Consider the following 21,892-nt stretch of genomic DNA (forward strand, 5'->3'; position numbering starts at 1 on the left):
AAGTATTTCATTTTGTCATAAGGAAGTCAACCCCAGTGATGAACCGGGACGAGGGGGGATACAAGCTCAGCCACGTTTGGGATTGCATTCTCGCCGCAAAAGCGCCACCTACATTGGCGTTAAATAGCGGCGAGTTGCAGAACTCCAGTCAGAAGCTCTGAGGAAGGTGTCTGATAGACATCGAAACGTAAGCAGGTGAGAACCTTACTGGTTGTGTAAGAAGAAAATTCTATACCCTAAGTATCTTCCAACCTGATGAAATTATTTACGGATATTTCATTTTGGACTGAAAAAAACTGTTACCAAAATTCTGCTTACAGTGAGTACTGTATTATGATGTCACGACAGTGTCGCAACATGTAATAAGAGAAGATGTGATGAAGGGATAGAATCAGAACAGGGCGAGATTTATTGCTATTTTCGTTTGTTGCTACACTATGTTCTTTTATTCAATTTGCGCCCTAACCTTTGTATTTCAACAGTTAGTATATTCCAAATCTATGCATCTTAATCAGTTTTTTTTCGGCCCTTCGTGTATCTTATCGCGCTTTGGCAATAAATTCAAGGTCATCCATAAAAATTACTTGGTCTGGCCTTACAATTCAGGGAATGACTTGATGCATGTACAACCCCCCCCCCAAGTAATTATTGGACAGCCCCTCAATTGTAAGCAATTGATTACAGTTGGGAGACCAGCTGTCCCCATCTGAATCAAAGTAAAGGTTGGTGGGGGGAAGACCATTATATATGTAACACAAAAGGTCGACTGCAGCGACATAGGGACCCCCCACGAGACCTGTTTTCGAACTCGACCTTGGCCTCTACAATGGTAGCTGGCCTACCAAAATCATGAACATCTATTTAAATATACTCGAGTTATTTTGCTCACAAGCCACAAACACAAAAGGTGCACTAACGTGACGTACAGACCCCCACAAAGCCCAGACTTGTACGTGTCTTCCGCCTCAACAACGGTAATCTGCCTGCCAAAAATCATGGACGTCGAAACATGCCTTCAAGAGTTATATCGATAAATCCGCAGTCACCCACAATGCGGCGAGACAATTTCATAGTCTTTCTGACGAAGACAAATATATCGTCCCTAGTTCTGCGCATGGCGATTTGCTGGTCCCTACCCATATGAGGCAACAATGGCCCTGGGGTGTAGGGACCGATTTAGCCAGGCGTTGCTGGAACCCTCCCTTGTGACCGCGTCGGCCAATCAGATCGCTGGTTTTCGCAAATCTTTCCTTTAAGCAGCCATTTATCTACTAGCCTGGTTACCAAACCTATCATAGCTCCCGAGTCCTACATCCTCTATTTGCGGAGAGGATGTAGGACTCGGGAGCTATAATAGGTTTGGTAACCAGGCTATTTATCTACCCCAGAATCTCGTTAAATTTCTCTAAAATGGGATAATTGTGTGTGAAAGTTCAGAGTTGCAACAAACTGTTGAAGAGACATTCCTTCGTCGCCTGAATCTGGCCACCCTACTTGGTACTGGGGTCATGAGGAGGTCATATGCCTTAGGGAGGAAAGACATGTATCCATGGTGATAATAGATACTCATTCTGGGGAGGGGGCGATAACATTGTGACTGCATTTCTTCCAGACCATTTGAAGTTAGTTACTTGGCGGATATGTGATTTGTGTATGTATATGTGTGTGTGGGCGCATTACTTCAAATTAAAGAGCTTAAATTAGAACGTCCTTCATTCAACACAACTCAGAACTATTTTGGCTGATGTTTTAAGACAGTGGGGCATAATTTTACCATCACGAAGATCTCTCAATTACATGTATGCAGAGAAGAACATGCAGACATAGATATTGTCTTACTTGCACCTAATGGGCCAATTTGGGGAGGGGGGGGGGCAACCCGGTATCTCCCCCTCATGACCATTGTTGCCATCCAACGCAGTTTTTAGGGCTTGGAAACCAGATTTTTCAAAGTCAATATTCTAGTCACCTATCTACATACTGAGTTGAAACCACACTATCCCAGTGTATATTGACCATCGATCATGGAGCAAAAATATCCAAATTTCTGACGGAAAAGGGTTACTGAAAGGGTGATTTTTAGAGTACCACACATAAGATGAAGGACTCATCTTGGGACTTGTATCTGCAGTTTTAAATACCCAAAGTATAAAATACTGATTGAAATGTACTAATGTGAAGTAGTATGTGTCAATATCATAAAGATTGCCTTATTCACAATATTTGCAGTTTTGCTGCTCTGAAATCGCATTTAATTCCTTTAAGCTGTTTTCAACAACCTGTTAGTTTATACATTTGACATTTTGATGACCAAAGACTTGAAAGATTACTGCAGCTAGGTGTTGTTGTTACAAATGACACTGCTACATAAATGTAAACATGTAATTGCTTTCTCTAGCCATAAGCTACGATGACATTGATACAAACTTGACTTTTTAACGTACCCATTGTAGATAGGTCCGGGTTCTCTACAAACATGTCTTCCGTGGCTGCTAAAGGGGTAGTTTCACGCGCGTCGATGACCTGTGACGTGCCTGTAGCTTTGTTGTATACGGTCATCAGAAAACCCCCTCCGAGCCCTAGAGACTGCGGATGTACCACACCCAGACAGAGGAGCGTCGCGATGGCGGCGTCCACAGCAGAACCGTTCACTAGAACGTCTCTAAAAATAAAAGATAATAAATAATAATAATAATAATAATAATAATAATAATAATAATAATAATAATAATAATAATAATAATAATAATAATAATAATAATAATAATAATAATAATAATAATAATAATAATAATAATAATAATAATAATAATAATAATAATAATAATAATAATAATAATAATAATAATAATAATAATAATAATAATAATAATAATAATAATCCAACGCATCCAGTGCAGTTTTTAGGACTTAGAAACCAGATTGTTTAAAGTCAATATTCTATTCACTTATGTACATACTAACTTGGAACAACACTATGTATATCGACATTCATGGAGCAAAAATGTCCAAAATTCTGACGAAAAACGGTTACTGGAAGGACCCGGATAGGATTTTTAGGGTGCCACCAGGAAAATAAAGGACTAATTTTGGTTCTTGTTTCTGCAGTTTGAAAAGCCCAAAGTATGAAATACTGACTGAAATGTGCTAATGTGAAGCAGTATGTGTCAGTACCACAAAGATTACCTTTATTCAGAATATTTCCAGTTTTGCTGCCCTGAAATTGCACTGGATGCCTTACAGGACAGACGTCACATTTGCGTTGCGCAGTGGAAGACAAAAAATGGGAACACGATTGTAGTGCCTAGTTAATACCTTTGAAACCCTTTTTTTCTCATGAAAGTTTTGGTCCATTTTGGAGATTTTTGGGCTGGAAGACACAGGTAGGGTCTAAACTTTCCTACATTGGTAAAGTTTTGTTTATTTCACCAGTTTAGTGGGCGTAATGAGAGATGTGAGTGGTTAGGTCTTGTCTGGCCTGTGCGGATGGATACCATGGAAAAATTAGGTCAAAGTTGAGGTTTGTTTACTATCCTCAGCTGTGGCGGGAATTTGACCTGGCGGACCCCTGTTTTCTTTCTACATGTGGGGATTAAACCCTTGTGGCTATTTGGTGCAGAAGAATTTTTGAGATTGAAGTATGGGAAAGTACTTTCATGAGGACTTCTATTAGTGTATATATTTAAGCATGTGTTCCTATGGCCAGATTTAACAGTACTGTCTGCCCTACAGGCAAATGATCCCATTATCTCATTATCACACACCGCCATAGTACATTTTGGTCCGAAAACAGCCCATAAGCAAAAATTAAGTAACTCCAAAAGCCTGTATTATCATAAGTATATAAAGAAAATGCGAGGACGCCTGGTTGAATTTGTTCACTCTAACTGCATACGGAGTTTCCGGTCATTTTCGCCCCCCAAAAAGGAAGAAATTGAGTCTATCTATCACAATTGAAGGAGAGAAAAAATGGACAAGGAAACATGAGTAAAACAATATACTAAAATTTACATACGAAAACGAAATGAAGTACGTACGATTCAACAACAAAATGCTACAATCGGCAGTTTCTTAGAAGAGTCGGTCTGGAATAGCCTCTACCAGGCCTCGGGAGGCGGCTGGAAAGAGTATAAATCGGTCAAATAGAGGGATAACATGCCAGGGGAGTTTTTTTGATAGGAGAGAACATTTTGCCGCACCCGGCTTTACTCCCCTGGCATGTTATCTTCCTCTATTTGGCTTATTTCTACTCTTTCCAGCCGCCTCCCGAAGCCTGGTAGAGGCTAGGTCTGAAAACCGGATCCACAATATTTTCCCATGGGACTAATAATTAGCGTACCTGCCGATCTGTGAGCACACGGCTGAGTCGGAGGCTACCGCGCCGTGGTTGTACGGTCCTCCGGCGGCGTCCCTGTCAGAAGGCCGGGCTCCATGGCACAGTCTTCCCGCTAGATTCTCGCTGGGACTTTGTCTTTGGTAGACTTGGACAAGAAAGGCTATAACTAAAGCTACAGCAGCGACAGACAGGTGCTTCGCTATAGCCTGCATGTTTCCTTCAGGACTAGTTCCGGATAACCTCTGAACTCTGACCACCATGTACCATCTAATTACCTACCTACCCATCCAATTAATCTGGTTCTTAAAGGCATCCAGTGCAGTTTTTAGGGCTTGGACACACGATGTTTTTCAAGTCAATATTCTAGTCACTTATCTACATATTGAGTTGAAACTATACTCTCTTAATGTAGATTGACCAGCATGGAGCAAAAATATCCAAAATTCTGACGGAAAATAGTTACTGGAAGGGCCCTTGGCTGATTTTTAGGGTACCACCCATAAAATAAAGGACTCATCTTGGGGCTTGTTTCTACAGTTTTAAGTACCCAACGTATGAAATAATGATTGAAATGTGCTAATGTGAAGCAGTATGTGTCAATATATTGCCTTATTCAGAATATTTCCAGTTTAGCTGCTCTAAAATCATTGCGAATGTATGGCTTCACTTAAAAGCAAGCTGTAATATTTGTTCGTAGCCACTCCCATGTCACAGATGATACGTCGACGATTTAATTATGGTTGTCTGAACTTGTTAGACTTCATTCCATTATGCGCGATGACTTTCATGTCCAAATCGAAGCCGGATCAGAGCGAATTTAATCGGTTCGATTCGTACAATTCTCTCCTAGGCCACACCAATTTAATTTCGTGGTTATCGGATTCGCCCGCTTCATTTTTTTCTGATTTGCAAATAAAAATAAAAATAAAATCCAGAATCAACTGCAAAATGCTCATATTTTGCCCTGAACAGTTGAAAACAGTCCTTTTCATCCTAGTTGTTACAGTTATTCTATCTTTCAATGCAATGGTATCATTAAAAGTTCAAAATTCATTGGTTAAATTATGAACCAGCCTGGTGTGTTGACTTCATGGCTCCTATCGTACCATTTTGGGCCATAATAGTATGCCTAGGCCTTTTTTTATTTTTATATTTTTTCACCCGCCCGCTCCATTATTTTCCTAGAAAAATCCGTTAACCAAGAAATTAAATTGGTGTGGCCCTAGTGGGAAATTCGCCTTTCGTTCCTCTGCTCTAGTGACCCCTGAACTCTGACACTCATCTAATCATCCCCGAACCATATCAAAGCTCTGAAGAAGTTGTCTGCACATTGTGTAGAGTGGTAGTACCTATTGTTGGACATAAACCCACTCTGGGCGGTGGGATTCAAACCCCCAACCTGTCGATGCGTGAAAGGCCTAATACTTAGTAGTTGTTTACCCAAGTAGACGGTTGCACCATGCAAAACTATACTCTATGCTTCACTGAAATGTGATGTTTGTTCGTAGTCACTCCCATGTCAGAGGTCACACAGGACATCTTAACACTTTCTCTTGATTAGCTAAACTGGTTAGACTTGTTTCCTAGCCGCGACATGTGATTCTATGGGGGATCGGCGCCGAAATACTACCAACACCTCCTTTCCCTTTGTGGCTCCCAGGTGGGGATATATTTACTGTACAGATTCTAAATCTATGCAGAAGGTTTGCCAATCTACATTGAGACATTAATTATTTACCCATAGTGTTTAAAGTAGAGACGTTATTACTCAATGACATAAACTGGCGGTTAAAGGTGTTACATGTGCTATCATGACTGTTTGAAAAGACTAGAATTTAGGGTCGTGTGGCGAAGCGGCAGAGTGCTCGACTCGGAACTAAGAGGTCATGGGTTCGAGTCCTGACATGCCACCGATCTTGTGCCCTTGGGAAAGGCACGACTTTTACACTACTTTCCTCACTTCGCTCAGGTGAAAATGAGTATTGTCTGTCCTGTATTCGTTTCTATGTGTGGGACACAACAACAGCTGCCTATGTTCCGCGTGTATTGCACTGTTGCAATTTCAATAAATCAAGTAAAATTAAAAGACTTGAACAGTTTAAGGCCGTCAGCAGCCGCCACACCACGTCGGGTGTTTGTGTTAGACATGTGCCTGTCCCTAGAACACGGGACTTCAACTTTAATCTCCAATCTTGTGGGGCCGTGTGGCGTAGCGGCATTGTTACATTTTCTTATTGTTTGAACTATTATGATTCCTAACAAAAGAGATGTGACAAGCCTTTTGATAATTTCTATTTGGGACTGCGATAGCTCAGTATTGTCAGTTAACAAATTTTATATCATATATAGAAACACTTTACATTTGGAACCACATATGTCCCTATGATGTAACAATGCCTAGTATGTATGTAATAACTACACTACGTTCAGAAATGCATTGTAATCAGTAAAAACTAGCTTAAGTATCAACGGTATGCCTAAATACCTCAACCGACCGCAACCGACCGCGTAATGGGTTAATATGCAGTATACATGGGCCAACAACCCTTTCCAACGCTCTGGATACATTGTTTATGCTTGTATGAATGAAAAAAAAAACACTGTAACTCTGACGTATTTGCCAGTTTTTAAAAGTTATTCCTCTGGTTTCACGTTCCGCGGAGCGTTCCTCCTTGAGGTCAATGGAGGTCAAGCCGGTAGGCGTACGTGCTAAGCAGCTTGGATGTCAGACTGGAAAACACTCGGTATATAGCTATTATGAGATGGTTATGGTAGTATTTGTGCTTTACTATGATTTATAAACCAACATCTTTGCGTTCTGTTGCCTGTACTGAAGCAAAAGGTGTACAGAGATTCCGCATGCAGGCCCAAAGATATCGATCCAACAGACCAGAGGAATAACTTTTAAAACTGGCAAATACACTGTTTTTTTTTCATTCATACAAGCATAAATAATGTATCCAGAGCGTTGGAAAAGATTGTTAGCCATGTATACTGCATATTAACCCAATAGGCGGTCGGTTGCGGTCGGTTGAGGCCGGTTGAGGTCGGTTGAGGTCGGTTGAGGTATTTAGGTAGACCCAAGTATCAAACCTTGATACGTTACAGTGATTTGTATCGTAACGTCTAAAAACTACCCTTATTTTATGATCTTCCTTTAATTCAACCCTGTTTCTGAAACGAAAGGTAATTTTTCTTAATACCAACATTTCATGACCAAACATGGCGACGGCACACTCAATTTATATCAACTTATTTTATGCCGCCACCAACACAGAGTACAAATACGGGACAGGAAAGTACTGATTTTCACTTCAGTTAAGTGAAGTCGTGTTAAGTGCCATTCTCAAAGGCACACGATCGGTGTCATGTCAGGACTCGAACCCAAGACCTCTTGATTCCGAGTCGAGCACTCTGCAAAACACTCTGCCGCTACGCCACTCGACCCCACGTCGAAAGGTAATAGACTCTGGCTGTAGCCAAGGCGGGAGGAGTACCAATATTTTGACACTTTCCCTTGTTTCTTTCATGCACTCCAGGCCGATTTATAGAACCTGTCGAAGGGTAATTAACCTCTTGACCCCCTCCCCCCATTATGGACGCACAACACAGTTTTAGCCCTACGGGGATTTCTATAGTTAAGGACCCCAAAGTGACTCACTAAAAATTATAGTAGGGTGCACAAGCAAAGTTCAAAATTTTATATGTTTAATTTCAGAGTGTAGTGTACAAAATGTGTGAAAATGAGCTTAGATTTGCCGGCTTGTTCTCTTCTCATGCCCTCTTTTATTAGCGCCACTGCGGAGGTCATGGAACTGCAGACGATGCACAGTACTAGTCGGTACAAGTATCCAAGCGCAAATGTATGCCGACTGAACACGCACCATAATTCAACTTTTACAATCTCAAAACTGACGTATTCCTCTAACATTTACCACAGGTTCTATCTCGATGCCATGCACAAAACAATCTCTGCACCCTTCTCTAGTATTATGCAGCACTACTTTGTGCCCGGACTACTTTTGACTACTGGGTTCGCCCATAAATACTGTGTTGTGCGGCCTTCATAGAACCTGTGGAAGGGTAATTAACCTCTTGACCCCTCCCCCATTATGTACCTGTAGTGACACAAGTGGTCACCTGTTTCGCCATAGCTTGCGAACAGATCTCCAAACACGTGATATAAGACAATACTTTCCATGAAAACGTAAGAAAACACTGTTTTAAATGCAGTGATATAAGACAGCACATTCCATGAGAACGTAAGAAAATACTATCTTAAATGCAGTTTTCAGTTTTTAAACCGTGACACGCACGCACATGTAATTATAAAGAAAGTGTAGCTTGAAGCGAAATGCAGACAATCTCCACAGCGCCTACGGCGTCGATTAGTCAATTTGACCACGCACACGCGATCATCTTCGAGCTTCAAAACATAATGCGGTACGTAAACTGATAGATTTGTTTGATATGTTTAGAAATAGTCGTCCGATGCAAGCATGGAGTCTGTCACCGTCCGAGGCGTTGTCACAATCACGCTACTTGCTGCTGTGATCAGTCTACTGCTGAAGGAATGGCGCCAACGGCAAGACGCGACCGCGGCCGCGAGACCACCGTGCCTGCGTCCCCAGCCGGGCGGGCTGGACCTCACCGGAGGCCCGTACACACACGGGGCGGTCGCCGCTGACGCACTGGAGTGTTCTACCATAGGCAGGTACGTGGTGACTGGATTCTATATAATCAATGATTGTTGTTTATGGCATGCAGTTTTGTGTTTATACTGTGGCACTTCGCACCAGGATCTATTAATGCAAAATACCAGTCCTCTTGTTTATATCTTGTTTAAGAACAAGATATAAACAGAATGCACAAAAGTAATGTTATCTGACAGTATGTCATCTGTGTTTATTTTGTAGGGACATTCTAAAGAAGGGCGGTTCGGCTGTGGATAGCGCCATCGCGGCGTTAGCCTGTGTGGAGCTGGTACACGGCCACAGCGCGGGGATCGGCGGGGGTTTAATCATGACAATATACAACAAAGAGACAGGCACGGCCCAGGTCATCAACGCACGTGGAAATGCCCCATCCAGAGCCTCCACACACATGTTTGGAAGTAACAACATCAGTGCATCTTTTGGTGAGGCAGGAAAATAGTCGGTAGTCTCTACCAGGCTTCGGGTGCGGCAAACAGTCCTCTCTCTCGGACCAACTCCCCTGGCATGTTATCTCTCTATTTGACCGATTTCTTCTCTCCAGCCGCCTCCCGAAGCCTGTGAGAGGCTAAATAATCGGTGCTGTTGGGGGTATATAGCCTCTAGGCCAGACATTGCCAAAATCACCGGAATCATGTCAAAATTTATGTTGCTAGTCACACAAGCAAATGACGTACTATTTGAGGTTTTATGATGATACATAACACAGCACAGTTAAGTATTAACAGCTAAATTAAAGTTGTCGAGTTGTAGGTAAAACTCATGATCAAGTTTATCACTGCACGAAAACCGATATTTAAGCATGCTTCATGGTGTTCGTAAACAAGGCTCAAATATTTCAATATAATTAAGCAGTATTTAAGTCACACTTAAGCCATCGTAAATGCCACAGTCTTTACACTCTTTTTATGAACAACGTAAAGTCTACTTAAACATAAACGTATCCTTACTTGATCTTTAAGCTCGCTTAATGTTGCAGTAAAGTACTGATTTGCACAAGAATTGTAGGAGCAACAAGGCAGGACAAGGCAGCTGCTCTATTCACCAATTTCACACTTCCCATAATGCCTAGTAACGGTTACGGATATGACGTAAGACCACCCCCCTCCTCGATGTAATATTTCCGACAAGTTCTATCGACAAACTGGTCAACTATTGTTTTGAATTATTTATCTAGTATAAAGGGCATGCCATAATTGCATTTTTGTTGGAATTAGAGAAAATGACGTACCTTCTATCGTTCTAATATACGTAATGCGACCGTGCGAGTAGGAGAGTCTTCGGTAGAAGGTAGAACGATAGAAGGTACGTCATTTTCTCTAATTCCAACAAAAATGCAATTATGGCATGCGCTTTATACTAGAGAAATAATTCAAAACAATAGTTGACCAGTTTGTCGATAGAACTTATTGGAAATATTACATCGAGGAAGGGGGAGGGTGTGGTCTTACGTCATATCCGTGACCGTTACTAGGCATTATGGGAAGTGTGAAATTGGTGTATTATGTGTTCTGCAGGCGGGCTGGCTGTGGCCGTACCGGGCCAGGTCCGGGGGTTCTGGGAGGCGCACCAGCGGCACGGGAAGTTACCGTGGAAGGACCTGTTCCAACCGGCTATACAGATGGCTGAACAGGGCTTCTGTATCGGCCGGCCGTTGAACAAGGCCATCAGTAAGAACCTAGAGTTCATCAGTGATCCAAAGAACCACTTGTGGTGAGTCAGAGACAACCTTGCTGCCAGAGCGCCCAGTTATCCATGCTATAACATGTCTAACAAGTCCTGTACTTTTAACTTAGGTTTATTTGCGTTACACGGCCGCGAAGATGTCAATTACTATATACGAAAATCCTACTCTTCTTGTCTTATCTGGCTTCACTCAATAATGCCTTTGATGTTTCTTTAACCCTATCTAGACTGGGGAGGGGGGCTAAAAGTGCCCACGCCAACTTTGATGTCGAATAACGTCCGAATGGCGTGGGCTAGGGTCACCAGACTTGGTGAATTTTTCTAAAAATATTCATGCCAACAATTTTATAGCAGTGAGATAGATTAATATTTTTCGTGTTGCCATGGCAACGGGTTTCTGACAAGTATTTATTTTGCAAAAATCAGTAATTTTGACTTTAAAAATGCAATTTCAGGCTTTTATGTTAACTTACACATGCTTTCTGGCATTAATGAAATCTTATATAATGTTATGTAATTTTTATTAATAATTATGCGTAAATTATGCTAATTTGATGACGTCATTGACCAAAATCCAAGATGGCGGACCATATCTTTAGATCAGGTAAATTCCGGCTATTTTCCTAGGGTTGTCTACCTTTCCCGGACTTATAGATGAAAGAACGTTTAACCAAACGCGATGAAGGGCCAGTGTTTAACGTGTCTTCACCTTTCCCCCATCCAGTGACGTGTTGTGCGACGAGAACAACAACGTCCTGGGTGTGAACATGACGATGAGGCGGCCCAGGCTTGCAGAAACGCTCCGTGCGATTGCCGATGGAGGTGCAGACGCCTTCTACACCGGCCCGATCGCCAGGAACCTGGCAAAGGACATACAGGACGCAGGTTTCCAGCTTACATCTCACTTCAGATGGACAAACTCAAACACACGTATTCCCAATGATAGCATGATTTTAAAGCCGTCACACCCTTTGGTCGAAGTCCTTGTTGACCCAAACTGCAGGCTATGTCAACAAGGTCTTCTTCATCTGCCAATCAACATCTTAACATGACACGGACATTTGACCTTGATACTTGACCTCGAAACTTTACCTTCATATTGGTCCTTCACATGTGACCCTGATATTTGACCTTGACAAGAGTCAATTGACATATCCGTAGCACTAGGCTGATAGCGGTGATAGTTGTGATATGCTTGTGCTAAAGCCTGATCATGAGTAACGCAGTCTACGACTAAAAGCAGTTACTCAAGCAACTGGATATGACTTTGGAAACGGTCAGACGTTTTAGCTAGTATCCACTAGCTTTCGTCAGTGACTGACTGACCAGCTGGGTGATTGTGTCACTGACGAAAGCTACTGGATACTAGCTGAAACGTCTGACCATTTCTAAAATTATATCCAGTTGCTTGAGTAACTGCTTTTTGGCGTATCTTATTATAATACCTGGATGTCTAACCTTCATCAACGCTGTCTACGGTTCCACACATCATGTGAAAATACTTTTAAAACCTAGTCGTTTATCGCATCCGTTGCCTATACTGATATAATGTAAACCTTTCCCACGAAGCATTGACACATTCGAAATTGACACAGAAAAAATGCTGTTCATTTCTGACCTTGTACTGACTTTGTATCTTTACAAGGGGGCATCATCACTGAGCAAGACCTCCGTGACTATCAGGTGGAAGTTTCGGACCCGCTGAAGATTTCCCTAGAGGGTGGACTGACGGTGCTATCCCCGCCTCCACCGGGAGGGGGCGCTGTTTTAAGTCTCATGCTCAACATCTGGGACGGTGAGAAATAGTTACTGCAGTATTGATGTTAGGGTTAATGTTTAGGGTAAGGTTGTAGTAGTAGTAGTTGCAGCAGTAGTGTAGTAATGATAGTAGTAGCAGCAGCAGCTGCAGCTGTTATAGAAGTAGTATAAGTAGTAGTAGTAGTATAAGTAGTAGTAGTAGTAAGTAGTAAGGAGTAGTAGTAGTAGTAGTAGTAGTAGTAGTAGTAGTAGTAGTAGTAGTAGTAAGTAGTAGACAGTACATTTTGTAGTAGAAGTAGTAGTAGTAGTAGACAGTACATTTTGTAGTAGAAGTAGTAGTTAGTAGTAGTAGTAGTAGTAGTGGTAGTAGTAGTAGACAGTACATTTTGTAGTAGAAGTACTAGTTAGTAGTAGTAGTAGTAGTAGTAGTAGTAGTAGTAGTAGTAGTAGTAATAGTAGTTGAGTAGGTATTAATAATAATGGTAGTGGTTTGTTTCAATTTTCAGGACTGTTGCAATGCAAAGAATTTCTTTCGGAACAATGCATTTTGGTAGTATTAGTGGTAATGGTAGTATTTGTAGCACTAGGCTGATAGCGGTGGTGGTTGTGGTAGGCTGGTTTGTTTAATTTTCTAGGCCGGTTAAAATGTAATGAAGAGTACAGACAAACTTCTGGACAAAGCATTTTTAAGTGACCACTTTTTTCATTGGGAGTGGTGAGGCCATCTACATCAGGGCATTGCAACCATCCCTCAACAGAGACGGGGGGGGGGAGCCACAGACTTTCTGCAACCTATGATCTACTGCTCACGGAGTCACGTGTGTTATCTGAGTGACGTCACGGAAGCGATGGATTGCTCATTCCTTGACAAAGACTGGAGTTGTACAGTCGAAATTTTGGTGAGTCTAATTTGTTGTGTTGGAAATTGCAGTTTAAATCTGCTTCATAACACTTGTTTCCATATGCAGGTTACGGTCTGAACGCCTCCAGTGTGGACGGGGTTGATAACCAGGTCCTGACGTACCACAGGATGCTCGAGGCCTTCAAGTTCACATTCGCCAGAAAAACGGAGCTGGGCGATCCCAACTTTGTTGACGTGAAGGAGGTGAGGAGATGTCTCCTAGTAACCCTTCTAGTGGGGTCGTGTGGCGTAGCGGCAGTGTGCTCGACTCGGAACCAAGAGAGCATGGGTTCGAGTCCTGGCATGCCACCGATCTTTTGCCCTTGGGAAAGTCACTTTACACGACTTTTAAATGGGCTTCAGGGTAATGGGCTCCACCTTCCAATACTTTGCCTTAGACACATTGTACTAGCAGCCCACTGCCCCTAAAGCCAAAAAAGGCCTCACTTTAAAGTTAGCCTTTCCTATACAGGTAGTAAAGAATATGACGCCCAGGTCTTTCGCCGAAATGGATACATGGCTTTGGTTGATGACGTAAAAGACATCGGAAGGAGTGGGATGGGCTCCGCCTTCCAATACACTTATCTAGACACATTGCAACGGCAACACACTGCCCCTACTGCCTTAAAAGACGCCGTGACTACCCTTCTTTACTTTTCTATATAGGTAGTGAAGAAGATGACGTCAAAGTCGTTCGCCGACTCCCTGAGGCAGCGGATCAGCGACACGGAGACGCACGACTGGCGGTACTACGACCCGGTGTACTACGTGCCTCAGGACGGCGGGACCACCCACGTGTCGGTCCTGGCGCCGGGCGGAGACGCCGTGTCCGTCTCAAGCACCATCAACAGATAGTAAGAAGTAGTCTGTTACTTTTTTATTATCATGTTTACCGAAGGAAAACATATTGTTTTTGCTCTGTTTCCTCTTCTTCTTCCTCTCCAAACCAATAAGGTTAATGACCTGAACCATACGTCTGTCACCATGGTAACTAGTGTTGGGTTACATCATGTTACAATTTTATAGCAGGAGGGATTTAGACTCCTGTCTGACCATATATATACAATCATATATATATATATATATATATATATATATATATATATATATATATATATTCACACACACACACACACACACACACACATATATATATATATATATATATGTGTGTGTGTGTGTGTGTGTGTGTGTGTGTGTGTGTGTGTGTTTGGGTAAGAATATCTATTAACAGACCAGAAAATATGCGAAGGTAAACATTATGCATTTGCTTTGCAAATGTTTCCTTTCTAGTTTGCCCTGAGAATGAAAGCTAAGGGATTTGGAATTCATAATGCTAGACACACATCTCTATTCATATTGGAGACCCGGCCGGGCGCTGACCAAAAATAACAAAACACAAACACACGTATCATCGAGAGGTTAGCGTTACCAACGTTAATCTCCATACCAGTGCAAATTTCCGGCAAAAGTTTGCGATTGCTGATATACACATGATCTTCTATCTTAACTATTACTAAGACAATGGGCATAAAGGTGGTAGTCTTATAGATAATAATGAACTTTGTTGCATATTCAAGCTCCGAAGGGCTCAATAACAGATTCTGTCTTCGTCGTGTGTTAAAAGAAAATAAAAACTTAAAGACAAAATAACTTGTTTTGTTCCCAGCTTTGGTGCCGCGTTTCGCTCCGCATCTACAGGAGTCATTCTGAACAACCTGATGAGGGACTTCAACTTTCCGGGAATGAAAATACCCTATTACCTTCCTGGATGTGCAGGTAATCCAAACTGTCTCAAATAAAGTCTCCCTTACTTGCAATGAGATACAGAGTTTCAGTGAATGTGCAAGAAATGCAGAATTATAAAAAGTAAAGAAAAAAATATGCTAGCCCCCTCCTGTAGTTTTGCTTTGTGGCCCAATGACTATGTAGAAACGGTGATGGGGCCCTACATACATCAAAAGGCCAGGAAATAGTTTTTACTCACTTGTAACTAAGTAACATGTACGTAGAATACCTGTTTCCGCTAGTATTTGGTTTGGGGAGATATGTATCCGAGAATAGAGCTGTATTGCCCGTGCTAGAGAGATGTTGGAGAGGCGTAATTCCCTTTGCCGCACTAAAGAACCTCAACACGTGTAAAAAAAGTCCCACTCCAAATAATAATTATAACTTTATTTGCAAAATCATGCCCGAAGGCGTATTGATTTTACAATCAAGTATAATACTCATTGCAATACAGTAACAGGAGACAGGTAACAACTGTCTGGAAAAAACTTCTACTTCTACTACTACGCTAGCTGTTATGGGGTTCGACTTCTTCTTTGAAGGCAGTGGATAATAATAACCGCTGCCGCTCTTGGATGTCTGCAAAGGAGTCTAACCAGGCTATGACTGAGTGTCAGCCTTTGTAGCTTTTGTCTGCTCCCCAAGATCCGCTACTGCCACTAGCCGATCGTGGGGAGCAGATCGACGAAAGATAAAAAGGCTGACACTCAGGCTAAACAGGAAAGTTAAATCTTCACCAGAATATCATGAAAGTTCATCTGTATTGTTAGTTACAAATATGTTTAAAGTTAAAACTTTTGTTCCAACACAAAAAATTCTCTCACCAAGAGCTTTCGACCAGTCACTCTGGTCTTCCTCAGTAGACTGACCCAGTGAAGCTTGTCACGTGGCTTCTTTGAAGTTTGACGTCAACACTGGGTCAAAGGTACCCGGTAGAAGGGTGTCTGGGTGAAGGAAGCCGTATACATCAGGGCCCATCACCCTACATTGAACCGCGACGGGGGTCGACATCGTCTACCAGATACCTTTGACCTAGTGTTGACGTCACACTTCAAAGAAGCCACGTGACAAGCTTCACTATGTCAGGCTACTGAGGAAGACCAGAGTCGACCAGGTCGAAAGCTCTAGGTGAGAGAATTTTTTTGTGTTGGAACAAAAGTTTTAACTTTAAACACGCATCATCAGAATGTTCGCTACCCTCCCGTCCCACAGCGAACTTCATCGAACCAGGCAAGCGGCCGCTGTCGTCCATGTCTCCCTTCATCGTGCTGAACAGCACCGGTGACGTCAGGCTGGTGATGGGGGCAGCCGGAGGGAATAAAGTGGAGACGGCCTTAACATTTGTGAGACACTCATGGATTTCTTGCCACTACTTAGTACTTAGAATATAGTAGAAGGGAATCATATTCAAGCTAACCGACATCTCGCAAACGCAGTCGCCCCCCAGTAAGACATCTAGAGCCGCATAATTCCCGTTTGGAACTTTTATTCAGCCTGTCACACGACCGGTTTCACCTGTGTGGCTTCTTCAAGTGTACAAAGGCTAAAGACAAGTTGAATAAAAGTTCTAAACGGGAACTTTATGCTGCTCCAGATGTCTAAATGAGGGATGACTGTGTGTGCAAGATGTCGGTAAGCTTGAGTATTTTTCACCTCTACTACACACTACTTAGTACTTATTAATTACTCTCTTCGTCCCTAGCGAGGCATACGGCAATGCCTTTTTCACCTGGTGCACAAAGCTATTTTAACTGCCCAGTGTCTTTCGTTCTCCAAATATCCGATTTGTCAGAAGCGTCACAGCACACCCACATAGAGTCACCTGGGTATTTTGTTTCACTTGACACTGTAAGAATATTGGACACTGAAAAAGACTATTTCCTGAGAGGGGTGAAAGAAGCTATTTACATCAGGGCCCATCACCCTTCACTTAACCGCGACGGGGGCCGAAATCGTTTACCAGATACCTTTGACCCCGTGTTGACGTTACACTCCAAAAAGCCACGTGACAAGCTCCACTGGGTCAGTCTACTGAGGGAGACCAGAGTGACTGGTCGAAAGCTCTAGGTGTGAGAACTTTGGATCGAAAGTTTTGCTGTGTTGGATCAAAAGTTTAAACTTAAACATATCCTATTTTCTGTTTGAATAGGCGGCAATGCATTACCTCCGCTTCGGCACGAGCCTGGCGTCAGCGATAGAGCTGCCCCGTCTGCACCACGCCCTGATGCCTCACAAGTTCTACACTGAGGGGGAAAGGCCATTCGAACCAAAGGTCAGCGTGCACCCGATACACACACACACTAACGTTTACAATAGTAACTGGATTACGGTGTTCACCATTATTCAGTTATTTACTGGGCTGAAATGTCCTCCCCAAAGGACAGCGTGCACCAGATACACACACTAGCGTTTACAATAGTAACTGGATAACGGTGTTCACCGTTAGTCAGTAATAGCTGGGCTGAGATGTCCTCCCCAAAGGACAGTGTGCACCCGATACTCACACACTAGTGTTTACAATAGTAACTAGATAACGGTGTTCACCGTTAGTCAGTAATTACTGGGCTGAAATGTCCTCCCCAAAGGACAGCGTGTACCAGATACACACACTAGCGTTTACAATATAATTGGATAACGGTCTTCACCATTAGTCAGTTATTTTACTGGGCTGAAATGTCCTTCCCAAAGGACAGCGTGCATCAGATACACACACTAGCGTTTACAATAGTATCTGGATAACGGTCTTCACCGTCAGTCAGTAATAACTGGGCGGAGATGTCCTTCCCACATCCTGAGAGAAACACTGGTAACACAGCGGTAACACAGCTGTATTCATGTTGTGTTTGGGAGGACAACTTGTAAAGGTGTCAATACACCTGTTTTGTCCTCCCTTCCACTTGTATCTTTGTACTTGTGGTGAATTGTGGTGAAAACAAATAAACAGTACTAATGATTATTTTTTTAAACTTTATTTTGTGTTTTGTCTTTTATAATACTTTTTTGTTTCCGGGTCCGGGTCTTCTACGCCTGGTGTCTACACTTTGATAGACGAACATGGAGCTAGCAATATACAGCCTCTTTGGAACTTTGTCCCTGGAATTTCTGCAAGATGTACAATAGCAAAGTTCTTTCATCACAACCATTTATTTTTTACGAGCCGACATTTCGATGACCGTCTGTCATCTTCATCAGGGCAATTCTGACTGGTTTACTGTGCACTGACGTGACACTAGATGTTACTTGATGCAGAGTGCACTAAAGGTGTTACATAGTTCACTGTTGTATTATGTAACAATGCCCATGTATGTCACAATTGCACTATGTTTGGATATGCATTGTTAACAGTAAAAACTAGCTTAATTTTTTTTTTATTCCGTAACTAGCTTAATTGCACTGTGAACCAAGTAACAGTGCACTGTGAACCCTGTAACACCCTTAGTGCACTATGCACCATGTAACATCTAGCGTCAGTGCACAGTAAACCAGTCAGAATATCTAATAACTTTGCTATTCATTTGTTTACCAACCTGATTGAATTATTTAAAGATTTACAGTTTTTTTTCTTCTTACTGCAGGAAGTCGTTGATCGCCTGTCAGAGATGCACAAGACGAGGAACTCCAACACCATAGCCGTGCTGCAGGCCGTCATACAGGAGGGTACTGCGATATTCGCACACTCAGATTCAAGGAAGGACGGACACGCAGCAGGCTTCTGATTGAAAGTAATAAAACCAGAAACTTTCGATCTAGAAAAAGTCATGAATAAAATTCAGAATTACGAAGGCTCTTGTCAAACTGTGCACCTGTATAGCCGGTATAACCGCCCTTCGGCGTTACACACCAGCTTTGCAGGCACTTGGCGTAATTAACCCTTGAACGCCTAACTCTAAACACTGTTTAAAGCTATTTAATGATACACCTACTGTACTTGGTGACAGCGAGTTCCACTCTGCGATAGTTCTAGGATGAATTTTCGAACACCCCAATCCTTGCTTGATAACTCTAATACTTGAAGGCATTGCCCATTTCTTGTTTTTTACTGTGGAAATTTGCTATTCTATCATTCATTCACCAACCTGATGAAAATGTGTAGTAGGGTTCAAATAATTAAAATGATAGGCGGAAATGTAACAGAATAATTTGAATGCTTTATTGTTTAAGTCATTTTATTGTTCTTCGTGGGACTTTGGAGTTAACAAACAAGCGTGCATACATTGATCGGAATTTGAAAGTTGATTATCCTAACCTAATAGTTTCAAGTTAAAATGGATTTGCAGGTGCCTAAAATTACTGTTCAGTGGCCCGAGTACAAGATGATACTTCACCAGTTTATATAAAACCTCTGAATCATCTTTACCATATTTTAATGCACACAAGGAATAACATCTGAGCTCAGTTTGCTGATGTCCAAAAAGATAGACTAAGTTCATAGTTATATAATTATACCTCATGTGAAAGATGTGTTTCCAAAGATGCTGACCCCCTGACATATGCTTTTATCTACCGGTCTGTGCAATTACTACACTAATGATCCCTCATCAGTGGGAACCCACTGCAGGCTGTTTTTGTATAGACAACAAAACTGAAGGAAAGTGAGCACAAAATGGTGGACCAGCGTCTTTTGTGCATTGCTGCTATGTTAATTATTGTCCAGGGGCCGGGGTGCCATTTGGTATTTCAGCATGATTTTTAAAACCTCATCTTTATACCATATTTTATTGCAATGTTGAAGGGATCATGACCTCTGTTTGTTGATGCTTAATTAAACAGACCAAGGTTATAATTATATAATACCTCATGTGAAATATGAAGCTGATCCCATGACATGTGTTTTTTGTGAAGAACCATGTGCACAAAAAGGTTGACCAGTGTCTCTTTTGTGAATTACTGGTGCGTGAATCATATAATCCTATGACATGTGTTTTTTGTGAAGAACCATGTGCACAAAATGGTTGACCAGTGTCTCTTTTGTGAATTACTGGTGCGTGAGTTATATAATTACTGTTCAGTGGCCCGAGTACCAGTTGGCAATTCATCAGTTTCTATAACCTCTGAATCATCTTTACCATATTTTAATGCACTCAAGGAATAACATTTCACGTCAGTTTGCTGATGTCCCAAAAGATAGACTAAGTTCTTAATTATATAATTATACTTGAAAGGTATGAGTGTTTCTACAGAAGCTGATCTCGATCACACGTGGTTTTACTAGTCTATTCTTTATTTTCTTTTATTTCCTTTCAGTATATCCTCAAATCAACATTTACTATTACTTTTCAATATATTTGCGTCATAAGTTTGACGTTTCTTACGAAGATTTTGTGCGCACGTGCCTTCCTTGAGTTGCTCGACCAGTGTAGGGTGGTAGGCCCTCGATGTGGGTTAATAGCCTTTACATTACCAGACAACTCGAGCGGACTGTTTGTGTGCACAAAACATTCTTCAGAAATGTGACGAAGATGAAGAAAAGTGAAATAATGACGAAAATATGTTGAAACGTGATTATGTTGATTTAATATTTATCTGCCATCCACGTTCCGGCATGGCAACAGACATCTTTGCCCATCTTTGCCAGGTCAATAGTTCAGTGGGGTCGTGTGACGTGGCGGCAGAGTGCTCGACTCGAAATCAAGAGGTCCTGGGTTCGAGTCCTGACATGCCACCGATCTTGTGCCCTTGGGAAAGGCACTTTACAGGACTTTTCTCACTTCGCTCAGGTGAAAATGAGTCTTGTACTGTCCCGTGTTGGTGGCGGCATTAATATAAGTTGAAAACCACTTTAGTGTGCCGTCACCACGTCTTGTGAGTAGATGTTGGAATATAAAAAAAAATCATCAAGTTGGTACGTCACTGAATAAAAAGACTATTTCTACACAACCAAGTCTTTTATTCAGCCGAGGTTTCGGCAGAGGTGGCTGAAAAAAGACTTGGTTGTGTAGAAAGAGTCTCTTTACTTGTTCTCTGACCCTCTCAAACACTTTTAATTAGTAGCCTCCGGTGACAGGTGATTTTAATTAAAGGAGAAAAACAGTTCCTCGCACGAATGAGTGGTGTTAACACTAATGGTATCTGTCTTACAGACTACATTTGCTTGAAAGGGAAAGTTTGACCCTTCCAAGTTTGATCAATCACGTCTTTAAATGCCTCAGTCTCACTCACACAACTTTGGACAGGACGATCTATCCGGGGTAGGTGTAGCCTCTACCAGGCACCGGGGATCGCTGTAAAGATAGTAGAAATTGGCCAAAATAAAGGAATAATATACTAGGGGAGGTAGCCGGCCAGAGAAGATCTAATTTGCGACCCACGGAGCCTGTGCGGAGTCGCTACCTCAAACGATATAAAATTAATCCCCCCAATATTCGTACAAAGAACCTAAATCAGCACTGAAGATCAGTTAAGAAATAAACCCGCCAGCGCCCAGCGGAAACGCAGCCTGGTGTGTGTGCAGGGAAGTGGCTGTGTCTGTGGAGAAGGACAGCAAAACGCGACAAAAATAATTTTTTCATAATAATGCTCGTATTGTCGTACATGTATTGTCCCCAAAGCTTTGACTTACGAGAGATGACTGTTTATATTATATCCATATGTTCACAAGTACACTCCGCACAGGCTCCGTGGGTCGCGAATTAGAATCTTCTCTGGCGGGCTACATCGAGCTCCCCTGGTATATTATTCCTTTATTTCGGCCAATTTCTATTATTTCTACAG

The 21,892-nt window shown here is 42.0% G+C and overlaps 2 protein-coding genes across 2 annotated transcripts in view; one reads left to right on the forward strand and one right to left on the reverse strand.

Moving 5' to 3' along the window:
* The window catches only part of LOC109479414 (gamma-glutamyltranspeptidase 1-like), a 15,855-nt gene extending 11,292 nt beyond the window's left edge, over positions 1-4,563 (reverse strand). The window contains exons 1-2 of the mRNA XM_019781386.1: positions 4,340-4,563; positions 2,445-2,662 (exon numbers count right to left, since the gene is read on the reverse strand). Coding sequence (XP_019636945.1) covers positions 2,445-2,662; positions 4,340-4,548 — 427 coding nt within the window. The 5' untranslated portion in view covers positions 4,549-4,563. The remainder of the gene's footprint in view (positions 1-2,444; positions 2,663-4,339) is intronic.
* A 1,331-nt stretch (positions 4,564-5,894) lies between these two features.
* On the forward strand, positions 5,895-20,027 carry LOC109479921 (gamma-glutamyltranspeptidase 1-like). The gene is made up of 12 exons (XM_019781986.1): positions 5,895-5,996; positions 8,815-9,050; positions 9,253-9,473; positions 10,566-10,761; positions 11,459-11,619; positions 12,380-12,529; positions 13,461-13,597; positions 14,060-14,247; positions 15,063-15,172; positions 16,394-16,524; positions 17,331-17,453; positions 18,757-20,027. The coding sequence occupies exons 2-12, from the start codon at positions 8,836-8,838 to the stop codon at positions 18,895-18,897; spliced, it is 1,773 nt and encodes a 590-aa protein (XP_019637545.1). The 5' UTR covers positions 5,895-5,996; positions 8,815-8,835; the 3' UTR covers positions 18,898-20,027.
* Positions 20,028-21,892: the final 1,865 nt, after the last annotated feature.

Source organism: Branchiostoma belcheri, unplaced genomic scaffold (assembly GCF_001625305.1).
Source record: "Branchiostoma belcheri isolate BF01 breed outbred unplaced genomic scaffold, Haploidv18h27 scaffold107, whole genome shotgun sequence".
Lineage (NCBI taxonomy): Eukaryota > Metazoa > Chordata > Leptocardii > Amphioxiformes > Branchiostomatidae > Branchiostoma > Branchiostoma belcheri.

Excerpts from the sequence above, each read along its gene's own strand:
- LOC109479921 (XM_019781986.1), top strand. The coding sequence starts at position 8,836 with ATGGAGTCTGTCACCGTCCGAGGCGTTGTCACAATCACGCTACTTGCT. Across the intron at positions 12,530-13,460 it reads CATGCTCAACATCTGGGACG|GTTACGGTCTGAACGCCTCC; the intron begins GTGAGAAATAGT and ends TTCCATATGCAG. Across the intron at positions 17,454-18,756 it reads AAAGGCCATTCGAACCAAAG|GAAGTCGTTGATCGCCTGTC; the intron begins GTCAGCGTGCAC and ends TTCTTACTGCAG.